This window comes from Pezoporus occidentalis, unplaced genomic scaffold (genome assembly GCF_034315485.1).
Source record: "Pezoporus occidentalis ecotype Australia unplaced genomic scaffold, CSIRO_AGI_Poc_V1 ctg180, whole genome shotgun sequence".
Classification (NCBI taxonomy): domain Eukaryota; kingdom Metazoa; phylum Chordata; class Aves; order Psittaciformes; family Psittacidae; genus Pezoporus; species Pezoporus occidentalis.
The window spans coordinates 306,184-332,976 of NW_026913641.1; the positions used below are offsets into that span (position 1 = coordinate 306,184).

At 42.2% G+C, this 26,793-nt stretch overlaps 1 protein-coding gene across 1 annotated transcript in view; it reads right to left on the reverse strand.

Annotated features, from left to right (window-relative positions):
* Positions 1 to 26,793, reverse strand: part of DCC (DCC netrin 1 receptor) — a 602,068-nt gene that overhangs the window by 129,913 nt on the left and 445,362 nt on the right. The window contains exon 12 of the mRNA XM_062615397.1: positions 17,995 to 18,044. Within this exon, the coding sequence (XP_062471381.1) occupies positions 17,995 to 18,044 (50 nt within the window). The remainder of the gene's footprint in view (positions 1 to 17,994; positions 18,045 to 26,793) is intronic.

Here is a 26,793-nt window from a genome sequence, read left to right on the forward strand (position 1 = left end):
CAGCTATCTGTGGGGTATTCCCACCCCCTGCCTTAGCAGGATGCAGAGTGTCATGGAGTGGAAAACGAAGCGTTCCTTTACTGCATCCAGAATGCTCCATTACAGCAAACCCATCTCAAAAAATAAATAGGAACAAAAGATGTGGCTTGCCTATTCATTTTCAGGCAGTGTTAATCTTTACCTGGGACGTAGAGATAGCCCTGACCAATAACTCAGAAAATAACATTTTTCCAATACATTTTTTCAGCACAGCAGCTGTTCTGGCAAGCTCCTTTTTTTCTCTTTTTTTTTTTTCCTCTTTTTTTTTTTTTTTTTTAATTTGCTGTTTTCTCACTCTGCTTTGGGTTCTGTTCCTCTTTATGGCAAACAACAAACAGGAAATGTTATGTTGGTATTTCAGTGCAATGATGTTTTGACTCTTTTTTTTTACAACACTGAAAGCATATTTAGGCTCTGCACTCGACTGTGGCACACAGTATCTCTGACAAGGTTTTTAAACAGCTGGAAACTTCTGAGAACTTCTATAGAGAGATGCTGAATATAATTAACACGTAAGAGGAGCTGCAGAACGTCCGTGCTGAAAATAAACTTATGAATATGCATGAAACTTATGGAACTTTGTTCCAGGATATTGAAGAGGAGCAGTAATGTTGAAATGGAAGGTAAAGAAAGAGGCAGCAAGCAGAAAAGTGTGACTCTTTAGATTAAAATGGCTCCCTTAGACAAGGCAGTGAAAACTGTGCGGCAGCAGATTTTGAAGCAGGTGAAACCTGCAGTGCTGAATTCCTCCATTACTGGTGAAGATCACTGCCTCAGGCTGAACTGCTCCAGAAAATTTCAATTAAAAATTTCAACTGCTTCTATGACCAAAGTACAGAAAATATTACTTTGTCCTAGTTAAAAATATACATTTATTCTGGTATGAGGGGTTTTTTCTCCGCACCTGAAGGTCCTGTGAGTAGCACCTGGAAATGCTGCAGGAGGTTGACTTTGTACTGGGGATGTGTCTTCATTGCTCCCACTCAGCCTCGTAGACGCTGGATGGAAAACCATCCAGCATTTTTGCCAACCTAGAAGTCTCCAAAAGCAACCCAACCCACTCATAGGTGGCAATTACAACCCTATATATATATGCACATATTTCTTTTCCATGATACTTTATCCAGACTGTGTTCATCTTCTCTGGACCGTCATGAGAAGGGCTTCAGGCGCACACCACAGAGCAGGTTGGACACAGATTGTATCACAGATGACTTCTGCTCTAACCAATGTGGTTGTTATTAGCTTAAAGGGCACAGATCTGCAGAATGGAGCTAAAAATTTTCATCCTGCTGTAGAACACAGATTCTGTTGTGTGGTACCCATGTGGACTTATTTTCTTCCCCAGTTATTTTCTCAACAAACCAGGAAACCTAAAAAAATGTTTTATGATTCTATGATTCTAAAACCCGTATTTAAAGGTCATCATCCTGCAAAGTCAAGATGTAGCAGTTAGGAAATGCTGGGCACCCTGTCCCATGCCCAACTCACTGCACAGAATATGATCTAACTATAAGATACTCATTCATTTACTAACTCTGCTCAGAAGGCTTACTTTTCACTCCTGTTTAGGAGATAGAGTTACAAAGTTCCTCCTGGGATTTCTATAGCATGAGCACTTTGCAAAGACTAATGAATTTAGCTTATTACTTGTTCATAAGTTTATTTTCACATCACTCCTGTGGAAAGGATGACATTATCCCCTTCTTCACTTGGAAAGATTAAGCTTCACTACTTTAGGATGTTTTATGATGCTTACTATGCAATTCTGTAGCAATTTTGCTCTGATGTTAACAGTATTGAAGTCCTCTGTTTATTCCAACCACCACTTCTACTGCCTTTGCAATTTTCAAAACCTGAAAGTGAGAGCTCCCAGCCCAACCAGAAAATAAAGACGGCAACTACTGTGGTCACAGCTGGATGACTGAGCGTGAACAAGCTGAATGACTGACCGTGAACAGAACCAGCTCTTAACCACGGGGTGAAACTCCACATGCGTCCCTGCTATTTATGAGAAGCAGAGCGATAAGTGATCATCCACCTACACGCAAGCTGACCTCAGGCTTGGGAGCTGCGGATGCAACTACTAGCTCACTCGTATACTGATACGCCTCCAGAAGCTGTGGCAGCAGGAGTAAAAGTCTAAGCCATTGCACCTGAGATGAATGTTTTTAAGGTGTTACCACGTGATCCTACCTCCACCTATTTATGCACGTTCATGCATGACTGAGTAAAAAGAATATTTGATGGTTGCCGGCAAACATGGGTTCATGGTTTCCAAATGCTAACAGCATGTTCTGCACCAAGCACAGGTCAGGCACCCATGAGAAAACATGTGAACAGGCAGAGCGCTGAACCACTGTGCCCTAAGACCTGCAAAGAGAATCAATTACAGTTTCACCATAAAGTCATGGCCCACACTTGTACAGAATCCTTGAATCCCAGCCTGGTTTGTGTTGGAAGGGACCTTAGAGCTCATCCAGTTCCAACCCCTGCCACAGGCAGGGACCCCTTCCACTAGAGCAGCTTGCTCCAAGCCCCTGTGTCCAACCTGGCCTTGAACACTGCCAGGGATGGGGCAGCCACAGCTTCTCTGGGCACCCTGTGCCAGCGCCTCAGCACCCTCACAGGGAAGAGCTTCTGCCTAAGAGCTCAGCTCAGTCTCCCCTCTGGCAGGTTAAAGCCATTCCCCTTGGTCTGCCTCTACCTGCATTTGTAAACTTTGCCTTTGGTTATTCAAACCCATATGTACTTCCCCAGCAGCAGAGCTGCATGCACATCTAATGTTAATGTTAAGGAACACGGAACTGCTGGAACAAGTCCAGAGGAGGCCACGAGGATGATCGGGGACTGGAGCACCTCCCGTATGAAGACAGGCTGAGAAAGTTGGGGCTGTTCAGCCTGGAGAAGAGAAGGCTGCGTGGAGACCTCATAGCAGCCTTCCAGTATCTGAAAGGGGGCTATAGGGATGCTGAGGAGGGACTGTACATTAGAGACTGTAGTGATAGGACAAGGGGTAACGGGTTAAAACTTAAAGAGGGGAAGTTTAGATTGGATATAAGGAGGAAATTCTTTCCTGTGAGGGTGGTGAAGCACTGGAATGGGGTGCCCAAGGAGGTTGTGAATGCTCCATCCTTGGCGGTGTTCAAGACCAGGTTGGACAGAGCCTTGGGTGGCATGGTTTAGTGTGAGGTGTCCCTGCCCATGGCAGGGAAGTTGGAATTAGATAATATTAAGGTCCTTTCCAACCCTAACTACTCTATGATTCTACACAGATTGATATACAGAAGCATATATAGTATGTATATAAACGGTATAGTATATATATATTGAGGGTGGTGCTCAGCAGCATAGACAGCTTTGGGCAAGGGAAGCAAACCAAGGTTTTCTATGCTCTTTCTTAAATCAGTCCCCTGAGACCAACAGCAGGACAGCAGTCACTGGCCACCACCTTGTTAGACCTCAACTGGTGCCTGCAGAAGAAGACAGCATCAACTTAACAGAGTTCACTGTTGAGGCAGCACTTTTCCAAGCTAATTGCTTCCCATGCATAAAACCATGCTAACACCCCATGAGGGAACTGTGGGAATTAATTAGTTCATATTTGTTAAGCACTTTGAAGATGAAAAACCCTTTCAGAAAGTCACTTGTGCTCTACTCAGCCATTTTTCCACACTAGGACAGCGTGTTTTCCAAGCAGAGCTTTGCCCCCTTTGCACTACAACTACCACACTGTTTCGGTATACACCTGGGTACATCTGAGAAGAAAGTTGTTTTATACCTGTAGAAAATCTCTCCTTTTGTTCCCATTTTTGCAGATTATCACCTATCATACTGTAGACTCAAGAAGCTGCTTTGACAGCTTCTCTTCCCTTGCTTCCCATAGCATCCCATGCAGGACCACCATAACATTTTTTTCTGTTTCATATTCCAGTCATCCCTTCAGAAATACAGTGGCAAACTGTGCCAATTCGTTTCACTGTGTTTGCTGTCTGCCTAGGGAAACTACAAGCGTGACTGTGACCGTGACCGTGACCGTGGCAGAAAGCTGAAATGGTACCTGGGGTGCAGAGGGGCCGGAAAAATGCCTTCGTTCCAGATTTACCACAGTTATCAGCCAAATTTCGTAGAATCATAAAATAGTTTGGGTTGGAAAGGACCTTAAGATCATCCAGTTCCAACCCCCCTGCCATGGGGAGGGATACCTCACACTAAACCATGGCACCCAAGGCTCTGTCCAACCTGGTCTTGAACACTGCCAGGGATGGAGCATTCACAACTTCCCTGGGCAACCCATTCCAGTGCCTCACCACCCTAACAGGAAAGAATTTCGTCCTTAAATCCAATCTAAACTTCCCCTGTTTAAGTTTTAAACTGTTACCCCTTGTCCTTGGTCATGCAGCCCATCATCGCACTGCTTGGACCTATTTGGTCCAATCTGGTCTCCTGGTTGCTGTGTGCCACACTTGGAAAGGCAAGTCCAGTCCCTATTCTTAAAAGAATCGTAAAATCATGGAATGGTTTGGGTTGAAAGGGAGCTTAAGGTTCATCCAGTTTCAATGCCCTGCCATGGACAGGGACACCTTCCACTAGAACAGGTTGCTCCAAGCCCCATCCAGCCTGGCCAGGGATGGGGCAGCCACAGTTTCTCTGGGCACCCTGTGCTAGTGCCTAAGCACCCTCACAGTAAACAATTTCTTCATTCTATCTTGCCTAAATCTACCCTCTTCTAGTTTAAAACTGTTACCCCTTCTCCTATCACTGTCCTATCACAACAGGCCCTACTAAAAGTAAATCCCCATCTTTCCCACAAACCCCTTTAAATACTGAACGATTGCTCCTGAGGTTCTGAACACTGACAAGCCTGACCCTCTCAGTAATGGACTCTTTTGCCCCAGTCATACAGCATTGACTCATGGGCTTATTGTTACCTATTTATTAATTAGAATTTTTAACCAAGGTAGAAACCTTGAGGCTAATGCAACTGGAGATTTCCTTTTTCCCCTCATTGTTTCTCTTTCTCCACTAAAACCCACCAATGCTGTAGCTCAAACAGCATCCCTTCACCCAAGCCACAGGTGCTCCCTGCTGCAGGGGGAGAATGGTGTTGATGCAGGGACCAGCCCATTCCTGAGCTACCCCTCGGCAGAGATGTCCACCTTCTGCACACCTATTTGAAGGGAGATGCTGAATCTCAGGTGGGAAACCTGGCCCTCTTATGTGAGTTCCTCAAAGGCTGGCAGCCAGATTGCATAATCAGACTGAAATAATTCAAGATTCCCTCCTATGAAGAACAATTTTAGAAGATTATAATAATTTCCCACATAAACCAGCCACATTGAATAAGAGACTGCATTTTTTTTGTTTTTGTTTTTTAATAAGGTCATTCAAGGCCACCAGTTTTACTCACTGGACTTTAGCCAAAGAAATCTGCATAAATCTCTGTAATTGTAAAAAGGTTACATTAAATTGCACGTTATCTGTTCCCCCTTTAAAAAATTCCCAGAGTGCCAAATATGAAAGTGGCATATGAAGGTAAGGAAATTTAGCCCTGGCTGGCTGGTAAAAGGAAACATGCAGAAGAGGTGCTTAAGGACATGGGGATGAAAGGGACTTGCACCCTAAGTCAACTTAAGATAATCTGTATTACATCTGGAATATTATTAATTTCTTCCTATGTTTATTTGTTCACAGCAATTGACTGAACCAACACATGACCGAACAGAGAATAATATCCACGATGCTGGGAATGCATCATGCTCTCAAGCTCTGCTGACATTCAGTGCTAAAAAGCTGCTCTTGTCAGCCTTTAGGGTGGTGTTAGCTGCAGAGTGAGATGCTGAAGACAGGCAGCAGCACCCAGGGACCCTCTAACATGGAAACAATAATGAAAGTGACAATGTACAGACACGACTGCAGACTTATTGCCTGTCAGCTGGTAGGGGACAGGAAGAGTGTGGAGGTGAGGGTAAGCAATGGTCCAACCTCATGGGTTTGAGCATCATCATAAAAAAATATGTCATTCCCCATTCCTCAGAGCAGCCTCCCAGTATCTGAAGGGGGGCTATAGGGATGCTGGGGAGGGACTCTTCATTAGAGACTGTAGTGATAGGACAAGGGGTAATGGGTTAAAACTGAAACAGGGGAAGTTTAGATTGGATCTAAGGAGGAAATTCTTTCCTGTGAGGGTGGTGAGGCACTGGAATGGGTTGCCCAGGGAGGTTGTGAATGCTCCATCCCTGACAGTGTTCAAGGCCAGGTTGGACAAAGCCTTGGGTGATATGGTAGTGTGAGGTGTTCCTGCCCATGGCAGGGGGCTTGGAACTGGATGATCTTAAGGTCCTTTCCAACCCTAACTATTTTATGATTCTATGATTCTACTGCCTGGGAGATGAAAATCTATGAAAGGGGAGACCACTTCAGCAACTATCGTCCGACTTTCTATGGCTTGACAACAGAAGAATCAATCATACAATCATGGAATCCCAGGTTCATCTGGTTCAACCTGTCTAGGATGACTAAGACAAGATGTCCAGCCAAATCTTAACAGTGTCCAATGCTGAAGAGTCCACCAGTTCCCTGGGGAGATTATACCGTGGCTGCTTGTTCTCCTGGTGAAGCTCTTCCTCCTGTGTCCAGTTGGAAATCCCCCCAGAAGTAACTTGTGCCTATCACCCCTCATCTGGAAAGTCAAAGGAATTATTTTAAAGGCAGTTTACACCTGTAAATTAAAGAGCATCAAACTCTGGTATGGATACCCTCCAAAAATAAGCTGGCTTTCATTTGCAGTGTTTCAAGGAAGCTCATGCTTCACTGAAACCACAACTTGACGTCAGACTGAGAGCATCTGCATGGGGTTCTAATGCCCTTTAACTTATGTCCATTAACCCTACTGCTGTCATTAATGTCTCTTTGCTACCTAAGTGTACAATATCATTGATTCACTCAAAAAACGGAGCAAATCATGTTGCAGTGGGTGGGACCAGCTCCAGGTTAGCAAGTGTGCTGCTGGCTTCAGTCAGCTCTTGGGGCTGTGTCTGCACCAGGGCTCTGGGATTATGCCAACCTTCTCCTGATATCTCAAAGTCTTCAGCAAAGCCCGTTGGACCTTTAAACCCACAACCCTGCAGTGCTCTTAATTTGCTATCAGGAGGCTGGAGAAGCATTGCATACTAAAAGCGAGCCTGTCACAGTTGTGTTCTGTATGCTGTTTCCATTTTGCTTTGCCTGTGTTAGGATGCTCGGTCTTATTTGTCTCTTCAGCTGTGATAGTAGCATTCCTCTCTTTTACATCCCTTCTGTTCTTTTATTTTTTTTTCTTTTTTAATTGCAAGATGTTCTCCAGTCAAAACAATTACAGAAAAGGCATTAGAACACAGAGGACTAAATAACAAAGAAACCAGAGAAAGCAATGTGGAATAAAATCTGGCAGTATTGAAAAACTGAAATAGCGCAAACCAGAATTAGAGATGAGTGAATTATTTACAATAAGTAATTTGTCTTCCTGTCTCCTTGCAAATGAGGAAAAGTTTGATGTATCCTCCAACTCATTCAAGAAATCTGAAGAAAACCTTTTTCTTCATAATTCCCTTACATGAAATACAAAGGTGACAGAAATTTTCTCTATTGGTCACCTAGCATCATGTCTGCTTTTCATAGGGCAAGCATGGAAGCATTTTGACAGCTCCAGTCTGGATGGCTACATTTAGAGCCAGAATTCTGTCAGATAATGTCTGGGCTCAAATGCTGCAGCCCTGACACAGCACACCGTACAGAGGTACTGGGAAGAGTCAACCCACTCACCATATCATGGTAAATAATATAAATAACATTTTGCTCCGAGACAGAATGAGCACTTTTAAAGTTCAGTGCAATTCTGGAAAGCACTTAAATCCTTAATTCAGGGCCAAATTGTAACAGGGATTGCAATGCTAACTCAGACTAAAGTATTTTGAAGATCCTTACAGAGCTTCCAAATGCAAGAGGACTTTATCGAGCTCCAAATTTTGGAAAGAGAAAGTAGGACACTGCCAGACAGAGATGAAAGCAACCAACAGAATTAAACCTGTTCTCCTAAGCCAGCTGGGATTAAAACACAGACCTACAAGCTCCCAGTTATCAACTAAAAGCATTGCTTCTTTATTATACAAATTTTGTTGGGAAGATAGCATCTCTGCTAAGTTCAGTTGCTTTATCTGATTTTAAAAACAATATCACGCTTATCAGGACTAATGTTTTGCCGGTAATTTTCAAGGAACATATTTATAAATGAATAAACTGTTTACCACAACACATCAAATTAAGAAGTATATTTAGGCACCGATTTGCGCTGCTTTGGTTGTTATCATTATAAATTATTTTGTCAGCCTAACTGCCTAATTGCAAACGGATAAGGATCTCTTAAGGGAGCAAGAGTAAATATTAGAACAACTGAATGATGTGCAGCATCCAAGCATGCTTCCTGGCAGGGACGGAGGCATTTGTGCCAACCTGCTTATGGGCTTTGAAGAGCTTCTGACAACAGAAAGATGCTCATGAAGTCAAGGTTTTCTTTGGGAAGATCTGAATCCTCCTATGTTTGGATGAAGCAGAGCCAGAGCTAACAATGGCGTGCTCCTGGTAGAGCACAGGACAAACAGATCACCATGGAGCAGACTGAAGGGTGGCTAAAACAATATTCTGCATTTTTCCTTCTCCTTCTTTCATGCCCAAGCAGTAGCTGCCCGAGTGAAGCTGGAGGCTTTCACAACGACAAGAAATGGGAGAGCCCTGCTCAAGGCTGGAGTTTTACTGACCATGGAAATATTAGCTGTTGAAGAAAACCATAGTTCAGTCACTCAAAGGAAATGCTGCAGGTCAAAAACATTTTTTTTTTGTGGAGGGAAACACAAAGAGCTTTTCCAGCTCAACGGGCATTGAACACCCTCTCTGTTCTCACTTTGCACAGACCCTGTGATGGCCAAGCTCATGGTCATGGTCCTTCAGTGCTCACTGGACAAAATTACTGTCTGGCATCATCTTAAACCAAATATAAACTTTTGACCTCATTCGTATTGGAAGTCTCATAATTGAAATAAGCTACTATATACAACTTAAGCAAAACTCCAAATCCACTCGGACTGAAAACACTGCCAGGGGTAAACTGTATGCCAAAGGGAGAGTTTTCAACCAGGCAAACTGCATTAACATCACGTAAATTGTACGGAGCAATAAATAGCTGTCTTCAGTCCCTTTCTACACTGTGCAAAAAAAAAAAACAAAACCAAGAAGCCAGCTCAATTTTTTTTTTTTTTGGATGAGTTAGGAAAATCACTATATTTGTTTCTGTTTCTGTTAACATGTTAAATCTTATTTTTGCTCAGAATCTACTAATGAAGCATATTATTTGTCATACATTTGTTTGTTCAGGGTTTCATAGATTAATAATGCCACAGACTGGTCTGTGTTGGAAGGGACCTTAAAGCTCATGCAGTTCCAACCCCCTGCCACGGGCAGGGACACCTTTCACTAGAGCAGCTTGCTCCAAGCCCCTGTGTCCAACCTGGCCTTGAACACTGCCAGGGATGGGGCAGCCACAGCTTCTCTGGGCACCCTGTGCCAGTGCCTCAGCACCCTCTTAACTACATTTAATCCATAGACATAAAATAAACGTATAAAACCATAAAATGCACTTTTAGAATATATGGACTGTATCAAAACAGCCTTCCCTGAGAGTAGAGGATCAGGCTCAAAAACTGTACATAAGGAAGTGCAAAGAATTGCCAAAATAACCCAGGAATCTGTGATGGCTGAATTACAGATAGAAACACCAGAATCTGCCAAAGTGCTGGTTCAGCATCAAACAGGTGCCTCTGGCTGAGCCAGGGTACAGCCCACTGCTGCGGAGAGGGACGACCATCCAGAAGCATGATAGATTGCATTTTAAATCATTTTTTATGTTACCAAGCTTCTAGGCACGGCAGTTATAACTGTTTCCAGGGGTCAGCGAGCTGAACATTTTTGCTATCATTAAAATCCCTTTGAGATCAGTAAAGTTTGACTTGGAATGTCAATGTTGCTCACATTAGAAAGGATATTGGCACTTTAACCTGGCATGTTTGTTTATTTCCAAAGGCATGCAGAAATCATCTTGTCCTGAGGATGGAAAATAAAATCCCAGCATTTAGCCCAGCATCTCCTTCCTCTTGGCTCTGGGAAAGGGGCAGAGCAGCACCTGCTGCCTTCTCCCCATCCCATTCCTCCTGACCTTGCCTTTCTCCTTCCCTAGGCTTTTTATCGTTTCTCTCAGAGATACCCAGGAACATATAAGCTCTACTAATCAGTGTCATAGCTCATTAATTTGCTTTATTGGTCTCTGGGTAAACCTCTCTTGCTACACTGCTCAGAAGCTACTGAGTCTTTATCATTAAGAAATAACTGCCCAGAGCTCCCACTCTGTGTGTTGCCTGGGTGCATTAAGTGGCTTAATAGTATCTCTAAATTTATCTTAAATAGAAAGGTGGCCAGAACATTCATCACCTTGAACAAGGTTTAATCAAATCCCATAACATAATGAATCTGTCCCATTTTAACACCATAACCTTTGAGACTTTATATGTACTCAGCAGTGAGGTGCTGGACGTGGACAATACCCTTAAAGTACAACAAAGATTACGGTACTATACAAGGTATATAGCTCATCACTTGTGTGATGCACTTTGAAGTGCACAATTATAATGCTTTCTTGATTATGATACATCTTCCAGAAGCGAATTCAAGGGATATTTTCTAAGATAATGACCCACAAACAGTTTTGGTCTCAGAAATGTGTATAATTAAAAGCAAGAATCAGAAGGTATTGATCTGTAAGTTTCAGCAAATTTTCTCCTTTAAAAGGTTAAGCTCAGTAGTCAGTACTATCCCTTCCTGTATGTAGCAGATTTAAAGGTTAAAGAGCTCTTTCTCTGAGGTCCTCTCCATACTAATACTTCTAAAGGTTACAAACATTGTTTCCAGAGGACACATCTCTAAACAGTGGTGACAGTCATTCTGATTTTACTTTTTTTGTTCTTTTAAACTGCTTACTTGATGTCAATTCATTTATGAGGAATCCAATCTCAATTTCCAATTCACAGCTCATCTTTTCATACAGCCACATTCATGTGTATCTGAGAGCTTCAGCCTCCTCAGTGCTTTATGAATACTAGCTAATTAAATAAATTAGTTTGTTTTTCACACTTTGCAAATAACTTGTTAAAATCCAAATAACTATCTATTGTTTCCTACCCTTGCCATGAAGCATCAGACAGAAATATCACAGGGCAGCCTTGTGCACAGGGTTAGCCCAAGCACTTGAACTTATTGCTTGGCTGTCATTGCTGCTGAGCTCTCGTGGCTTTTTCCTACTTCTTGATTCCCCATCCCTTCTGGAAAGCGTATTTTGGTGAATGGCACTGACAGTGCAGTTTGTTTGACAGTATAACCAACCAGCTATTTTCTGTTTCTCAGTTTTCCCCCAAATAAACTGTTCTGCCAGAACAACCATTTCATTATGTCCAAGTATCTTACCACTTAGCATTTCACACTTTGAAAAAGTGTTTCAGGCCTCTTCTGTTTGTAAAATGGGATGAGTGCTGGACAACTGCTGTGCTTTGGGTCCAGAATGGGCTCTGCTCCTGGCCAGACTGTATCTGTGAAATACAGCATTCAATACAACTGGAGTGGAAGGATGGATCAGTGTTTCATGATCCTCACGCACACAGCAGTGGGGGAAGAATGGAAAGGCTCCCCATCAGTCGCATCAGTTGGGTGGGAGACTGCTCTTCTAACCCAGGTCGTATCATTGCACATCCTGCTGCTTTCTTAGGCAGTTTTAAACTGCATTAGCAAGACAAAGGAATATTATGGAATAGCTTTGGAAGTGGAATTAGAATTGAAACTAGAAATGGAATTGAAATAGAATTAGAAGTGGAATAAAAATAGAATAGACTAGAACAGAACAGAACAGAATAGAACAGAATAGAATGATAGTATTTTTGGAAGGAAGGGACCTAAACCAATCATCTAGCCCAACTGCCTGACCTCTTCAGTGCTAACCAAAAGTTGAAGCACGCTGTTATGGGCATTGTCCAAATGCCTCTTAAACATTGCTAGGCTTGGGGCATTAACCAGCTCTTCAGGAAGCCTGCACCAGTGTTTGACCATCCTCTTGGAAAAGAAATGCTTCCTCATGTCTAGTCTAAGCATTATAAATAATGCTCTTTCGGGGGAAAAACACTTTCCACACCAGCCAAGTGTTTCACATGTGATAAAAGACACTAAACAGGATATATCACACCTACTTCAAGCAGTCTGTCCAGACTTAAAAGAAACATTCTTTCTTGATACTGCTTTATCATAAAGGGCCCAATCCATCCTTGTCCACCAGTGAGCCAGTGGCCCTACACGGGGATGATGTACAGCTCAGCAACAATTCCTCTGAAGGTTTAGGATGCATTTATAGCACATTTTAATGCACATTTAGTGGCAGAGCAATTTTAAGCAGCTGAGCTAAATGCAATTTGACAGAATGGTTGATCTCTTCGGGTGTGTTGGAGTATATTGCTTGCTGTCAGTGTAAAGCAGCCTCCAGACCCAGATGCCAGGCAATGAAAGAGAAGTACTTTTGCAGAGACAACATCTGGCTCCTGTGTGCCTCACGTCTGTCACAGAGCACCCTAAGGCACATCTCCTCTTGTCTGCATCCTTCTCAACCACAGAAATCAATCTGGGGACCAAAATTGCAAGGGGAGGAGGAGAAAGTTAATCACATTTCGTTTTGACAGCTTTAAAATGGTGAAAGCTTTGTTCCATGGACTATCAAAGATAGTTTGATGACGACTTTAATTTGGAGACCCCTAAGCATTTTCCAGCTGAGCGGCAGACCTAAGTGTGTATGATGAAAAACTCCTGATGAAGCTTGTTTTCCTTTAGGTCCTGTCCACAGATCCTAGTGGATCTAGTCCACGGTCTAGTAAATATGGGTTAAAATAAAACGTCCCATAGCAAAGTGCCTATGACAGCAGGCAGCCAGATGCCTGACTGTAAGTGCTTAAATCCTTTGGATAAAATAATTTAGAAAAGACTCAGAGAAACAACAAAAAAAATATTGATGTGATTTTAAAAAGTATAGCTAGCTCCAAAGTACTTATCCACCCTAAGGTACCCTGCAGCATTCATCGCTTTAGGCACCGTTCTTCATTACAAAACATTAAGATGGTTGAACATAACTAAAAGCAGAGTTAGATGATGGGTCCCTGACCACATTCTGCCCTTGTCTGGGCTGATCCCAAAGTCAAGCTCATCCTTACACCAGCCAGCTGTGATTAAAACCCCAGTACACCGGGCTAGGGCTTGATTTGCTGCTATCGCTGCTCTACCCCCCACCAAGGTCACAGCCTCACTTTAAACTCATTCAACACTCCAAAACTGTGGTCCAATCAGCAGAAACACTTTGCAGCCCTGAGGGGTTAAAGTTACCATGAATATGGAGCATCTCTGGAATATGGATACCTGTGTATATAAGTAGTGTGAAATTAAGTGATTTGTTAGGGGTGGAGGCCCTGGTACCCACTAGCCTACCCTTTCAGACAGTAAAACATGTTTTCCACAGAGATTTTGCTTGGAATAATTGACCACGTGAGGAAAAAAGAAGCGGAGAGTTTCACTCGGTGAATGCTAAACAATACAATTACTCATACCAGAAAGAGCTACAGATAGTACTCAGCAAAACATTACACATGTGGAATTCAAGTCTATGATCTGCAGCTAGCTTAAATCACCTTTTCCTCTGTTGAATTTGATACAACCCCCCATATTTTATTGATCTGAACTAAAGAATAAGACAACTCTTCTTTCACTTTGTTTTTATATATATAAATATATATATTTCATAAGCATATATATTTATTTATTTATTTTATAAACAGCACCAATTTTGATTTGTGGTATGTTCCTGCAAACATTATGAGTCATAATGACTGTGAAGTCTTTTTAGGTATAGATACAAACACACCAACACAAAAGAAATGAGAAATAAACATTTCATGTCTTTTGTCTTTCCTCGGGGGATCATTGCTGGTTATGTTCTCAGAGCCCTAACTACCCTCTGAAAAATCTTACCCCAGAAGCAATCCCTATTCATTGAACTGGAACTACATCCCAGGAATAAATTGCTACTTAAATACTACCAAACCAATTCTGCTTCTACAGTTCATTCTGATTATTTCTTCACTTTTCTCCATATTTTAAAATGAGAAGAAGAAACAAAGTTACATACAGTTTTAATTAAATAAATCTACAGCTATTTCTGCACTTTAGATTTGTTAATTAGCAACTAGTATTTAAAAAATTAAAGAAAGTAAAAACCATCAATACTTAAAGCAAGGAAGTAAAGAAGTAAACAAACACATAAACAGCCACAAACAGTTGCCTTCACGCTGGTTCTTGAAAAGGGGTGGGAGAAGCAAGCTCAAAGGAAGAAACAGATCTCAAACCAAAGACAAAAGGAGCAAACTCTCAGCCTCCTAGCTCATGGCCCCCAGCTAAATCAACAGCTGGGCAGAAGCAAGCAGAAATGGTATGTCAGCTCAAAGGAGTCCAGATCTGCCAGATTTTTCCCAAAGTAAGAATACCACTTTTTTTTCTTCATTCCCCCATCTACAGCAAAACACATCTCCTTTTTCTTTTTAACAGGTTAAATTAAAAAAAAAAAAAAAAAAAGAATTATCTTTTAAAAGATGCAACTTTCAATAATAGGTTTAGCTTAGAATCTACTCTTACACGTTTTATATTTTCTAAAAGCCTGGTATAATTTTGTTTCCCTTTCTGATCTCTGCTGATCAAAATTTGGCAACTGCCACATTCTTTCTGCCAGAAGAAGCTGTTGATCCAGATATTTCTTGGTCAAAACTCCAGTCACAAATTAAATATTATACATGTCCTTTTTCTTTAAACAAAGCAGGGTATTTTCAAACCAAAGAAATAAGAAATAAATCTCTTACTTATTATATCACCTATCTCTAATAAAAAATCCATGCGAGCACCCTGAGCACTTCTGGTATTGAATTGTTTCCTTACTTGTCTCCACCACGTCTGTGTTGCATTTTACAGTGAAATCTCTTTTAAGCATCGAACTGTATTTCTGTCATAGTCCTCACCATTATCAATTTTGATCTGATCAAGGTCGCCAGTCACAGAATACCATCAATATTAAGCAATAATCATGATAATAGTAATTCATATCAAGCATCTTCCATTTGCTTGACCATCTCCGTTATGTTATTAAGTTAATAGATCTGCCACCACTGAAGAAAAATAGCACAAAGAGAGAAATCTTATTAAACTAGAAATAAAATTTTAAACAATTCTGGGAACTGCCAGGGCCAGCCTCTGTGCTCTTCTGTACACCACTCCAATCCAGTTAGCAAACTCAAAAGGTTATTTAGTTATTTGTTTTGATTTAATCAGTTTGTGAATTTTAAGTCTTTAATCAAATTAATTCTGACTGCTGCCAAGAGAAGAAAAGTGAGAACACAGTAAAAAAAGAACTGCAGAAATGCTATATTCTGAGTTATTGCAGTCTTTTATAAGAGTGGAAGACTGCATATAGCTCTTTTCAACATTAGCTTGGTTGTGCCTCAATCACCAACGCCATAGAAATTGTACTGCAAAAGAATGGGCAAAGTGTTTTTTTTTGGGAATGGTCTTTCAAGCTAATTCTTCAGTTTGAAAAGCCTTTTTATTCCTTAAGACATAGGAAGTTCAGTTCATTTCTGTGTTTGTTCCGAATTACCTAGATGTAAGTATTTAAATTCTATTCAAGCTTATCAAGATTTGCTGGAATTCATTGGGTCTTTCTTATGTCTGCATTGCCTGTAGGATACAGGCCAGAAGAGCCTCAATTGGCTCCATGTATCTTTTACTCTCTGATAAAAATCCCCATTTCATACATACATTTCCAAATATACCTTTCTATGCAGTTGCTACGTCACACACATAGTACCAGCTTGCTAGCCTAGAAATTGATGCCCTGCAATGCCAGAGGCACCATAGAATCACAGAGTGATTTGTGCTGGAAGGGACCTTAAAGCTCCTCCAGCTCCAAACCCCTGCCACAGGCAGGGACCCCTTCCACTAGAGCAGCTTGCTCCAAGCCCCTGTGTCCAACCTGCCCTTGAACACTGCCAGGGATGGGGCAGCCACAGCTTCTCTGGGCACCCTGTGCCAGCGCCTCAGCACCCTCACAGCAAAGAGCTTCTGCCTAAGAGCTCATCTCAGTCTCCCCTCGGGCAGGTTAAAGCCATTCCCCTTGGCCTGGCCCTACAGGCCCTTGTTCAAAGCCTATCCAAAACCAGCCGTCCCGCATGATACGGTTCAGCCAAACACTCATGTTTTCATTTAAATCCATGTGAAATACAGCTGCAAATTAATAATTTATTAAAGACTTCCAACACTAAGTACTCTGCGACTGGGAACATACCAAGACCCCTGATGATGGTGGCTAGAGGCACAATTTATGCACAGTCCATCCTGTCTTACCCCATCTGTATAAACTATCTCCACCTGTGAGTACCAATAGTGCAATAAAACATCTTGGGACAGGAGCATTCACATACCATCCAATGAAGCACTGTACCCTGCAGCTTGTTTTCTACTTTTGTTCTACGTACTTCAAATGTAAATGATCACCACAAAAGGTCACAAAACGTGATCAATTGCTCTCTGACATTTTACCTTGAGAATAAGCAAGAAAAAGTAAACATAAAGGTTTGGAACAAGATGTGCCAAGACATCAATGCCCTTTGGGCACTACACGTAAGAGGAAATTTAAAAGGAATGGGAGCTGGGTGCATTAAAAAACAAAATAAAATAAAAAATATCAAAAACAGAAAACAACAAAAACCACACACACACACACACAAAAAAAAACAAACAAAAAAAACAAATAAAAAAATAACCAGAATATATGTTTGATGTCATGAAAATGAGCAGTGTTAAGAGAAAGACAAAACTGACAGGTATTCAGTGTTCCCAGCAAAACAAAGATATATAAATGTTCTCTAAGCAGCAGTTTATCCTTGTCAGTGAGCCTGGGGCTCCTACTACTTGGTAGCTGTGCAAATAGAAGCCTCCAACGATCATATCCAAAGGGACACCCTGACAAGACACAACCGGTTTCACGCTTTAAAGTGTGAGCTCTTCCATGTTCCAAATGAAACGTTGAACTTAGCTATGGAATAAAAGCTTAAGTAGTTCCAGTAAGTGGAAGGAATGAATAAAAAGAAAAGGAATAATCTCAAACACTTTTCAAAATCAATATTAAGACACAGCACTCAACAAAGTAGTAAGCATAATTAGCACCTATTATGTACAATACTATATTATGAAATAACATCAACCCAATTCATTTATGATATGGAAATGTTGGACTTTTTAATGGAGGAAAGTAATGGACTTAAGAGAAAGAAATACACGTTTCAGAAAACAAATGTATTTGTTGGAATAAGCAAGATCTCTAATAACAGACCTACCTGCATGTGGTGTTTATAAACTGTCAATAAAATATTTCTCCCCCACACCACCTCTTCCCAAGAATCATCTCTGCTTCTCATTATTCCCCTAGATTGCTCCATCTAATCAAAGCACAGCTACATTTATTGCAGGTGTTACTCTGCAATCAGGGAGCAGTTTCTGCTGCTCACCCAAGTTTAATTGACAGTGCTGTTGCTGAAGCCTCCCTGGAAAAATCACTGCTCCTCTCTGAAACTGGGTGTTTCAGTTGTTGTTTTAACAACACCTAATAGACAAGTCAGGGGAACCTTCTGCAAGGGCCCGGTTGGCTTTCGTTATGTATGAAAAAGCAACGCAAAGCAGGAGTACATCCACAAACACCCGTGATCACAGGCCATGAGGTGCTGAGCACATGGCAAGACTTACCCTGGAGTTCACCACTTCCAAGGAGATGTTCTGAGGCATCGCACTGGGCACTGAAAGCGAAGAAAAGCACAAAGAAATGGGAAATATTATCATTAGTATCTAAGTCAGATTTCATAGAATATCTCTCTTGGGGGAAAGAAAAGAGTGCAGCTTTTACACCTAGTTTATAATCTGGTCATAACCGCGCAGCTAATCCAGGTGGCACTTCAGAGGTCCCCTAGGGAGAGGAAAAACAAATGCATCTGTTCATTTTTCCCTATTTTTGATAGACCTGTTTGTAAGCCCTTTAAACAGTCAGTCAGAAGGCTCCCTGCAGTGAAGCCAACTACTTGAACTCAGTTATTTGTAACAAACTTGGTCAGAAATAAATATGAGCATGCTGCAATTTCTGTGGTTTCTGTGTATTAAAGTGAGTTTCAGAGCATATAGTGTGGATATTATTACATATGGATATTACATATCCATATTACAGGTGGAGCAGGGTATTTCTTTCTCAATGCACGTCTTTTTACAAGGATGCCTAAGAGAGAAAGATAAAAGAAACTGTCTGCAGATGTTATTTAAAAAACAGTGGTTTACATTGAGGCTTTACTTGACGTACACAATATAATCCATACTGGGTATTATACCACTAATCATAGAATCATAGAATCAAGTAGGTTGGAGGAGACATTTAGGATCATCAAGTCCAACTAAACTTCATTATATTCATTCTTATAAATACAGTTTAATTCTTAAATGGGGTTAATAGCTATACAAAGTATGGTCTTGCAAAGGTGCTGCACGAGGCATTAACGAGAGGGTTTGGCACCTGTAGGCTTAAATAAAACAAGTGCTTCTGACACAAGGTTGTTTTTTTTCCATCTTAGAAGTTCCTTTAATTTCATGCTCTCTTTAACTATATTTATAGGAAAGAGTAGTGCGGTGCAGATCCATTTATCCCATCCTGGCGAAGGATAAGGCTCTCACCACCAATGCACGGTGAATTCTCTGCATGGTTGGACAGACCATTATCACCTAAATATTTCCTGACACATTTCTGCCTGTTTTCCACTCCATATCTATATATTTGTTTCCGATACGCTTGTGCAACAATGGCTCAAACTCTTCCAGCTGATGGCATGTATTAATTCAACCATTGAGGAGCAAAGAGCTTTAAAAATAAATTCATAGCTGGTGGGGCATCAACTGCCAGACGTGAACCTCAAGTTTTATTTTCCTTTCAGACAAATAATACCTGCTTGCTAACCTGTGCTACTGAAGAGCTGAAGAGCAGGTATGCAGTTTATTCTCACAGGAAGGTGGCCCTCGATTTGGAAAGAAAGAGCAGAAAAATCATCATGGTGGGTGAACTACCCAATATAAGAATAGTTTGCATTGCTATATACTACAGTATATTATTTTTTTCAGTGTATAAGTATGAAGATATCAAGTCAAAGAGTTGTTTAACATATATGATATTAACAAGAACTCTAGGGCAAAATCATTCTTGTTGCAGTTGTCCACACATATGGATTGGTTCAGCAAAGACCTACAGGAATGATCTGAGACCTAGAACATCTTAGAGATCAAATAAATTAATTATATTTTGAAAACTGTAGTGTTAAGAAGTGCTCAGATTATTATCTGTTTTTATCTGAAGGAGGAAGGACTTCTGGCTGTGAAGGAATGATTTAGTAGGCAAAGATTTAGGAGCTGGAATCCATCTCACTCGAAATCTGGCATACCTTCCTTTTCACCTTCTTCATCTTCACTGAAAATTGCTGTCTAGGGCTGTGGGACATATATCAGCAAGCAAAATGTAGCCATAAGTATTTCTGTGAATCACTTACTCTGGCCAAAACTTTCACCAGAATGAATTGGTGACATTTGAGGTACTGTATAGAGATGGACACGGGGGGGTTACTGTCTATGTTGTCTCTTTATATTGTTTCTGCATATGTCTCTTTATATTGTTTCTGCATTGTCCATGTAAGCTGCCAGCTGTGGCAGATGGAGATGATCAGTGCAGGCTGGCTTAACCTCAGCACTCTGGAAGAGGCAGGTTGCATCTATAGCGAGTCACCCCTAGCCCTAACACCTCTGAATCTCCAAATAGTTTAATGGGCGCTAATATGACAATAAACACCCCTGTGCAGTTATTAAATGAAAGGAAATGACTGCAGCAAGTCAGATAGATGCTACTTCCCTCAGATTATTTTCAGCTCCTCTGCTGAACTCTGCCTGGTCACATCTATGTTCAATAGACAAATCCCCAAAGTGCATCCTCAATGTAGCATTCTCAATGCATGCTGCTATTTAAGATCTCAGTCAGACAGAGATAAGTCATTTGTTAGTGCTAATAAGAAAGTTGTATTTTAAATAAGAGCTACAAAAGAACAGAGGTAACAACAGCTAACACCAGGAGGGACCCGCTGGCAGCAAATTCCCATATTTAATACCCTGTCCTTCATGAAGCCTCCGTGGAAAAATAAACTCTTCCTCAGCTAAGGGATCCCAAGTCACAGAGACTGGCTGCTGGAAAAGGTGCAAGGTAACACAAACCTATAGCCTGAGTCCATTAGGAGCTCTTGCAACCCAGAGCTCTGGATCATTTTGCTTATCCTGCCTTACCTGGTTTGAAAGCAGGCATTCAAGGAATACACAAAACCAACTTGACATCATGCACTTTAACCACCCAGACCTGTCCATCACAGCAGACGACCCAGGCTGGGGCAAGCAAGCATACTTGGCTGAAGGACCTGAGTGCCTGTCTCAGCTCTGCCCTGACCTCCCTGTGCAGTCGCTTTTGTGTCTCTCCAGATGAGCAGCTTTAGAAATGAGTTGGTTTCTTTAGTGCAGCGGCTCTTCTTTGTTTGTTTCCATACTGCCCATGGCAGAGCAAAGTTGATCTGAGGCATTGCTGCTGCAACGGTACTGGCAGCAGAAAACAGTACATGAAACATTTCACCTCCCACAACACAGAGGAGAAGTCACTGACCACACTCCCCTCATTTGGAAAAAGATGGAAAACTCTCCCTATGATGTACTTGGCATTGCATGGAATAAGCAAATGGAGATATTTTTTGACATTTCTGAACTAGCTGGATCTGATGAACACTGGTATCTCCCAGAAAATGCTATTTTCACTGGATGATATTTGCCTTTGTTTGCGAGCAAGGCAGAATCGCTCACAGCCCCACATTCTCAAATGTGATTCTTCTCTCCCCTCACTCATGGGCCACAAAGGCTCATCACAACATTTAACCATTGCCATCTTAAAGCTTTCCTTCACATTACTGACTAAAATTTTATTGCTACTGCGCATTATTCCCCTACCAGAAAAACTCTTCGGTTTTCTTTTTTATTTTTTTCCCCACTATTTGTTTGTCTTTCCATTACTTTGATGATTTCTGTTCGATGAATGCCTGTCACATTTCCCAATTTTGTTGCATACATGAACATAACTGATGCACTCTTCATCTTCAATCAAAACAAGACATAAATCCAGACCTGACCCAGCATCGAACTCAATCACAGCAATACTGGATGTCTTTATTCCTTGCTCAGTGTTCAGTCAAGGAGATGTTTTGAATTACCGAATCAGAGACCCAGATTTAATATCTCGGGTTGCATAACAATCAAGAGAGCTCCCTGGCAAACCCAGTGCCTGTAAGATTACAATTACTTCCTCCAGCTTTATATCTTGATCAAATAAAGAAATTGGATGCGCCTGGTAAAATTTGTTTTTTTGTTTATTATTCACAGTTTAATTATACCGTTAGGAATTAGATAAGAACTCATTTTACCTAGTGTTCGCTATGCAACAAGAAATGAACAGGGACAGACACATCCAGCCTCTTTGTCTCAGCATGGGGTGACTCGGTGGTAGAAGAAGCCTTCAATACGCTTGAAGGAGCTTTGCTGCCTGACTTGGGCCAGGTGTTTACAGGTAGGGAAGGTAAACCTCACTGCTGGATACTTACTGATGGGAAGAAGGATCATACGGCAAGGTGCTCAGATTTGTTGTGCTTGTTTGCTTTTTCTTTTTTCATAAAATCCCAGCCTGGTTTGTGTTGGAAGGGACCTTAAAGCTCCTGCAGCTCCAGCCCCTGCCACGGGCAGGGACCCCTTCCACTGGAGCAGCTTGCTCCAAGCCCCTGTGTCCAACCTGGCCTTGAACACTGCCAGGGATGGGGCAGCCACAGCTTCTCTGGGCACCCTGTGCCAGCGCCTCAGCACCCTCCCAGGGAAGAGCTTCTGCCTAAGAGCTCATCTCAGTCTCCCCTCTGGCAGGTTCAAGCCATTCCCCTTGGCCTGTCCCTCCATCCCTTGTCCCAAGCCCCTCTCCAGGTTTCCTGCAGCCCCTTTAGGCACTGGAGCTGCTCTAAGGTCTCCCCATAGTGCAGCAGAGGGGCAGGATCCCCTCCCTGAGCTGCTGCTCACGCTCTGGGTGTGCAGCCCAGCACACAGGGGGCTTCTGGGCTCAAGTGCTCCCTGAAGCCAGGTCATGGGGAGCTTCTCATTGACCAACACTTCAAGTCCTTTTTCTCTCAGCTGCTCTCTATTTCTGTCTGGTGAAATAATGACTGAAACAAGCGTTCCAGGTAAGAGTCTTGCTGGTGCAGGCACAGACTCCAGCCACCAAACCAAAAATGGGTTTACACAGGAAACTCCCGTGTAATTCTTGCAGGGGAAGAGGAATAGGCGAGATACAGCCTGGTGTTTCTTCTGAACAGATAAGGTGAGACTGGGTAATCTGGAGGGAATTCACTGTCCCAAGAGACCTGGCTAATGGAGTGCTACAATAAGGGACTTGGTTCCCAAAAAGGGTCACAGCCATGACACCATTCACCTCTGGTATATCTATGCTTGTAGGTCTGAGCACGGGGTTCTGTTCATGCTCCCGTAAGCGTTCTCATAGCCTTCTTCTCCTCACCCCGCTCTCAACTCCCATGCAAACCCAGTAAACACCACCTAAAACTTCATGGGCCGTCTCCTGTGTCAACATGAACTTCAATCTTCAAATATTACTTAACCCCCTCCCCACCATTCATATTATAATTATGGACATAAATTATGTTTAGATCAAATACTCATGAAGCGTGAAATAACAGTGTGCCAATTAGCTGGGATTAAATGCATTTTGATAAATTCATAAGCATGATAGCTCAAAGCGTTTCTGAAATGGCACACAGCTTGGCCAAATATTATCTGAGCTGTATTTTAAACTGAAAATTAAGCTTTAGAGAAACAATATGTTCCTTGATCTGGTGAATGCTTCCTGGGATCTGTAACCTGCACCTGGAGAAATTCCTTGGATGGGAGGGCATTTCTCAGACTATAGATTACATCCCAGAGCTTCATGCAACATTTTTGCCTACAGACCTACAGGAACTAATAGTACAGGCTTTCTTTTTTTTCTTAATACAACTATACTGGTTGGAAGAAGCCTTGGTGAGATGGTTTAGTGTGAGGAGTCCCTGCCCATGGCAGGGGGGTTGGAACTGGATGATCTTAAGGTCCTTTCCAACCCTGACTATTCTATGATTCTATATAAGCTATTGTATGCTATACAGCAAAGGATTGGTGTGGAAAGAATAACCAGCTTAAGCACGCTCTCACGAGGAAGGCAGACTTAGAAATGATGCTGTCGTTTTCACAAGAGGAAAGGAAAGGCAGACTGATCTTTGGGCTCTTCTCCCATTTTTGACATTTACTGCTGTTTCAAACCAGCTTCAGAAAAGCAGCACGGGAGCATCCCAGCTCCTTGCCCAGGGGCTGCCCTCTGGGTTTGCCTGCGGATGGAAAAACAAGCTGCTAGAGACTACACGGACTGTGATGTGAAGACAGCATGAAGCAAAGACCAAAGGGAGCTGGCTGTGACAGGCAAGGTGCTCCATGTCATGGTGTTGTCCCTCCAGCAGTGGTGCTTGCTGCCTGATGATGTTGCTAAATCTAAGCTTAGCTGGAGGATGGATTCAATCTAAATAGCATAGCAGGGCAGCCTGGGGAGCTGCTCTCCTCCATGGGGAGGGTGGTAGCAGGGAAGGAGGAGCAAAACCTGCCCAAATCCACGTGTGTGTGGGCAACTACAGACTTCTCCTTTTCTTTTATCCTTCCTTTGTCTCCCACCTATAAAATAGGACAGATGATTGAATGTCTTTCCCCCTGCTCTATGTAGGCTGTTAGCTCATCGGGGCAGGAGTTATTTCTTGCTGTTTTATTGTGGATCCTTCTAGCAGAAGTTGACCTTAACCTTGGGAAAGGTCTGCATGGTACCGTAAAAGAGGAAAGTGCAGGAAGTTTCAGTGATGTGGACTTGCTTTCTCCATTCCCTCCTTTCTTCCCTGGGACAACTAGAACCCCTACCACCTTCACCCAGGCTTGGGCAATGACAGGCTTTCGCTTTGGCTTTTTTGCTGTTCTTCTTCATGCAAGAGACCAAAGTGCTTTCAGGCAGACCCGGAATAGTGAGGATGAAAAAATATCACAGAATCACAGAGTGGTTTTGGTTGGAAGGGACCGTAAAGCTCACCCAGCTCCAACCCCCTGCCATGGGCAGGGACAACTTCCACTAGAGCAGCTTGCTCCAAGCCCCTGTGTCCAACCTGGCCTTGAACACTGCCAGGGATGGGGCAGCCACAGCCTCTCTGGGCACCCTGTGCCAGCACCTCAGCACCCTCACAGGGAAGAGCTTCTGCCTAAGAGCCTCCCCTCTGGCAGGTTAAAGCCATTCCCCTTGTAAGAAATCCTAAAAGGATTTTCTCTTCTACCTACTCCAAAAAAGGGAACACTGGGAAACTGCAACCAAATGACTCCTTTGCAGAGCAGGCTTCTGCTTAAACACAGAGTAAAATAAATACCATCTCTTTCCAGATTCCTGAAACAAGGGCACCTATGCACATTACTGTTTTCTGGACTAGTCTCATGCAAACCTTCTCGTTAGCACTGATTTTTGTTCACAGACAGGTAAAGCATTTTAAACACTTGCAGAAGATAATTTTAAGACTCATGAATAAGAATCTTTCCCTTTCTCATTTATGGTGGTGACATTTAAAACCAAAGTGGAGCACAGGGCTGCAGTTTTACACTTCACGGTGTGAATTAAATCTACATATATTATGCAAAATATGCATTTTCACTTGTTTTCCTTTTGTTTTTATAATTATAAGTGTGAAGTAATTTATTCTGCCAAGGTCCCGCCTCTATTACAAGGGAAAACTGAATTTGCTGGGTAGACATAAGTAGCAGTTGAAAAAAATATTGCAGAGGTGTCAAACGTACAATAAGAGTGCCAGCCAAGGTGTGGGGTCGTGGAGATGAATCCCATCGAAGATACAGCCCAGGACAACACAGGTTAAAACAGTACCCCTGCCCAGAAACTGGTATTTTTAGTTGATTAGATGGACCATTCAGAAACAACTGGGTTACCAGACAGAAAATTGCCATTCTTGTACAAATTTTCATCTTTCTAACTTTTTTGGTAGAATAACAAGGGAGAGTTATCAAATTTCTAACAAAATTAGATAAATATTTGCAAATATAAAGGATAAATCTCAGTCACCCTCGTTCTTCATCCAGTTTAGTTTTGTTTTTTTTTTCCTCTGTCATACAAGGGAAGATGTCTTTAATGTACAAGGCCAGGTTAGACAGGACTTTGAACAACCTGGTCTAGCGAGAGGTGTCTCTGCCCGTGGCAGGGGTTGGAAGTGAATGAGCTTTAAGGTCCCTTCCAACACAAACCAGTCTGGGATTCAACGATTCTGTGACTAACAGTGAAATTTTTATGTGACTTAAGGTGCACACCAGGCTCTGTTTCTGGATGTGCTCATTAGTACAGGTTATCTGCTGCACTTCTGAGGACAGAAAAGCCCAGTAAGCTCGACATACCTAGCTGAAGCCTGTAGCAACATATTTCTTTCCTACTCCCTGTTTTTATACTCTCATTTAAAAGTAAACAATTTTTTTCCCCATGAAAGTGACCTTAAATTGGTGATCCAATCCCAGGGCAGGGCCACCGAAAAACCAAACCTTGCTTTATAAGTATGAACGAAAATAACTTGCTTAAATCTTTAGCAGAAGGAAAATCAGCTGTTTACAAACCTCACTTTAAAAGCTTACTGCCCACCTCATGTCATCTTTAAAGAAAGCCAGAGGAAAAATCCCCTCTGGCTGTGGAGCTCTGCCAGGAGCTGGCACATCCCTGAAGCCTCTGAAGCCTGTCCCCCGTCTAGCTTCTGCTTTGTGACCTCCAACCAACCCTTCTGAAAGGATTTCCCCTCCATTTGTACAGTTTTTATACTTATGTAGCTCAAATGACTCCAATGAAGTTATTCCTGTTTTAGCCAGGTGTGGGGATCAGGCTCAGTGACTTCCAGAGGAGTCAGGCACAATAGCAAACATAACTAAGTGCTTCTGACTGCAAGGTACAAGTCAATTTATCTCCTCTGCCTGCAAACCACAGGAGTACAGCACGAGCTCGGGAGGGATGCTGGTGCAGCTAGTGTGACGAGCAGAGATTGAAGCCCTGGCACGTTTGCTACCCTTGTGTTTAAAGCACGAGGAAAACCCAGGCAGTTCGCTCTTCAGATGCAGCTGTAGTAAAATAGCATCTGTTGAAATGCTCAAAGGATACACCTGTGCCTATGTTAAAGAGAAAATAGACCATCCTTATCACTAGACGTAGAAATAATGAAATGAACCAATTATCCTTGGAGATGAGCACCAGCTCAGAGGGTACCACTCCAGGAACGTACTGAACCTCCTGTTTCTGTCCTGCACATTCAATAACCTCCTTGCTTCACTGCTGCTTCTTCC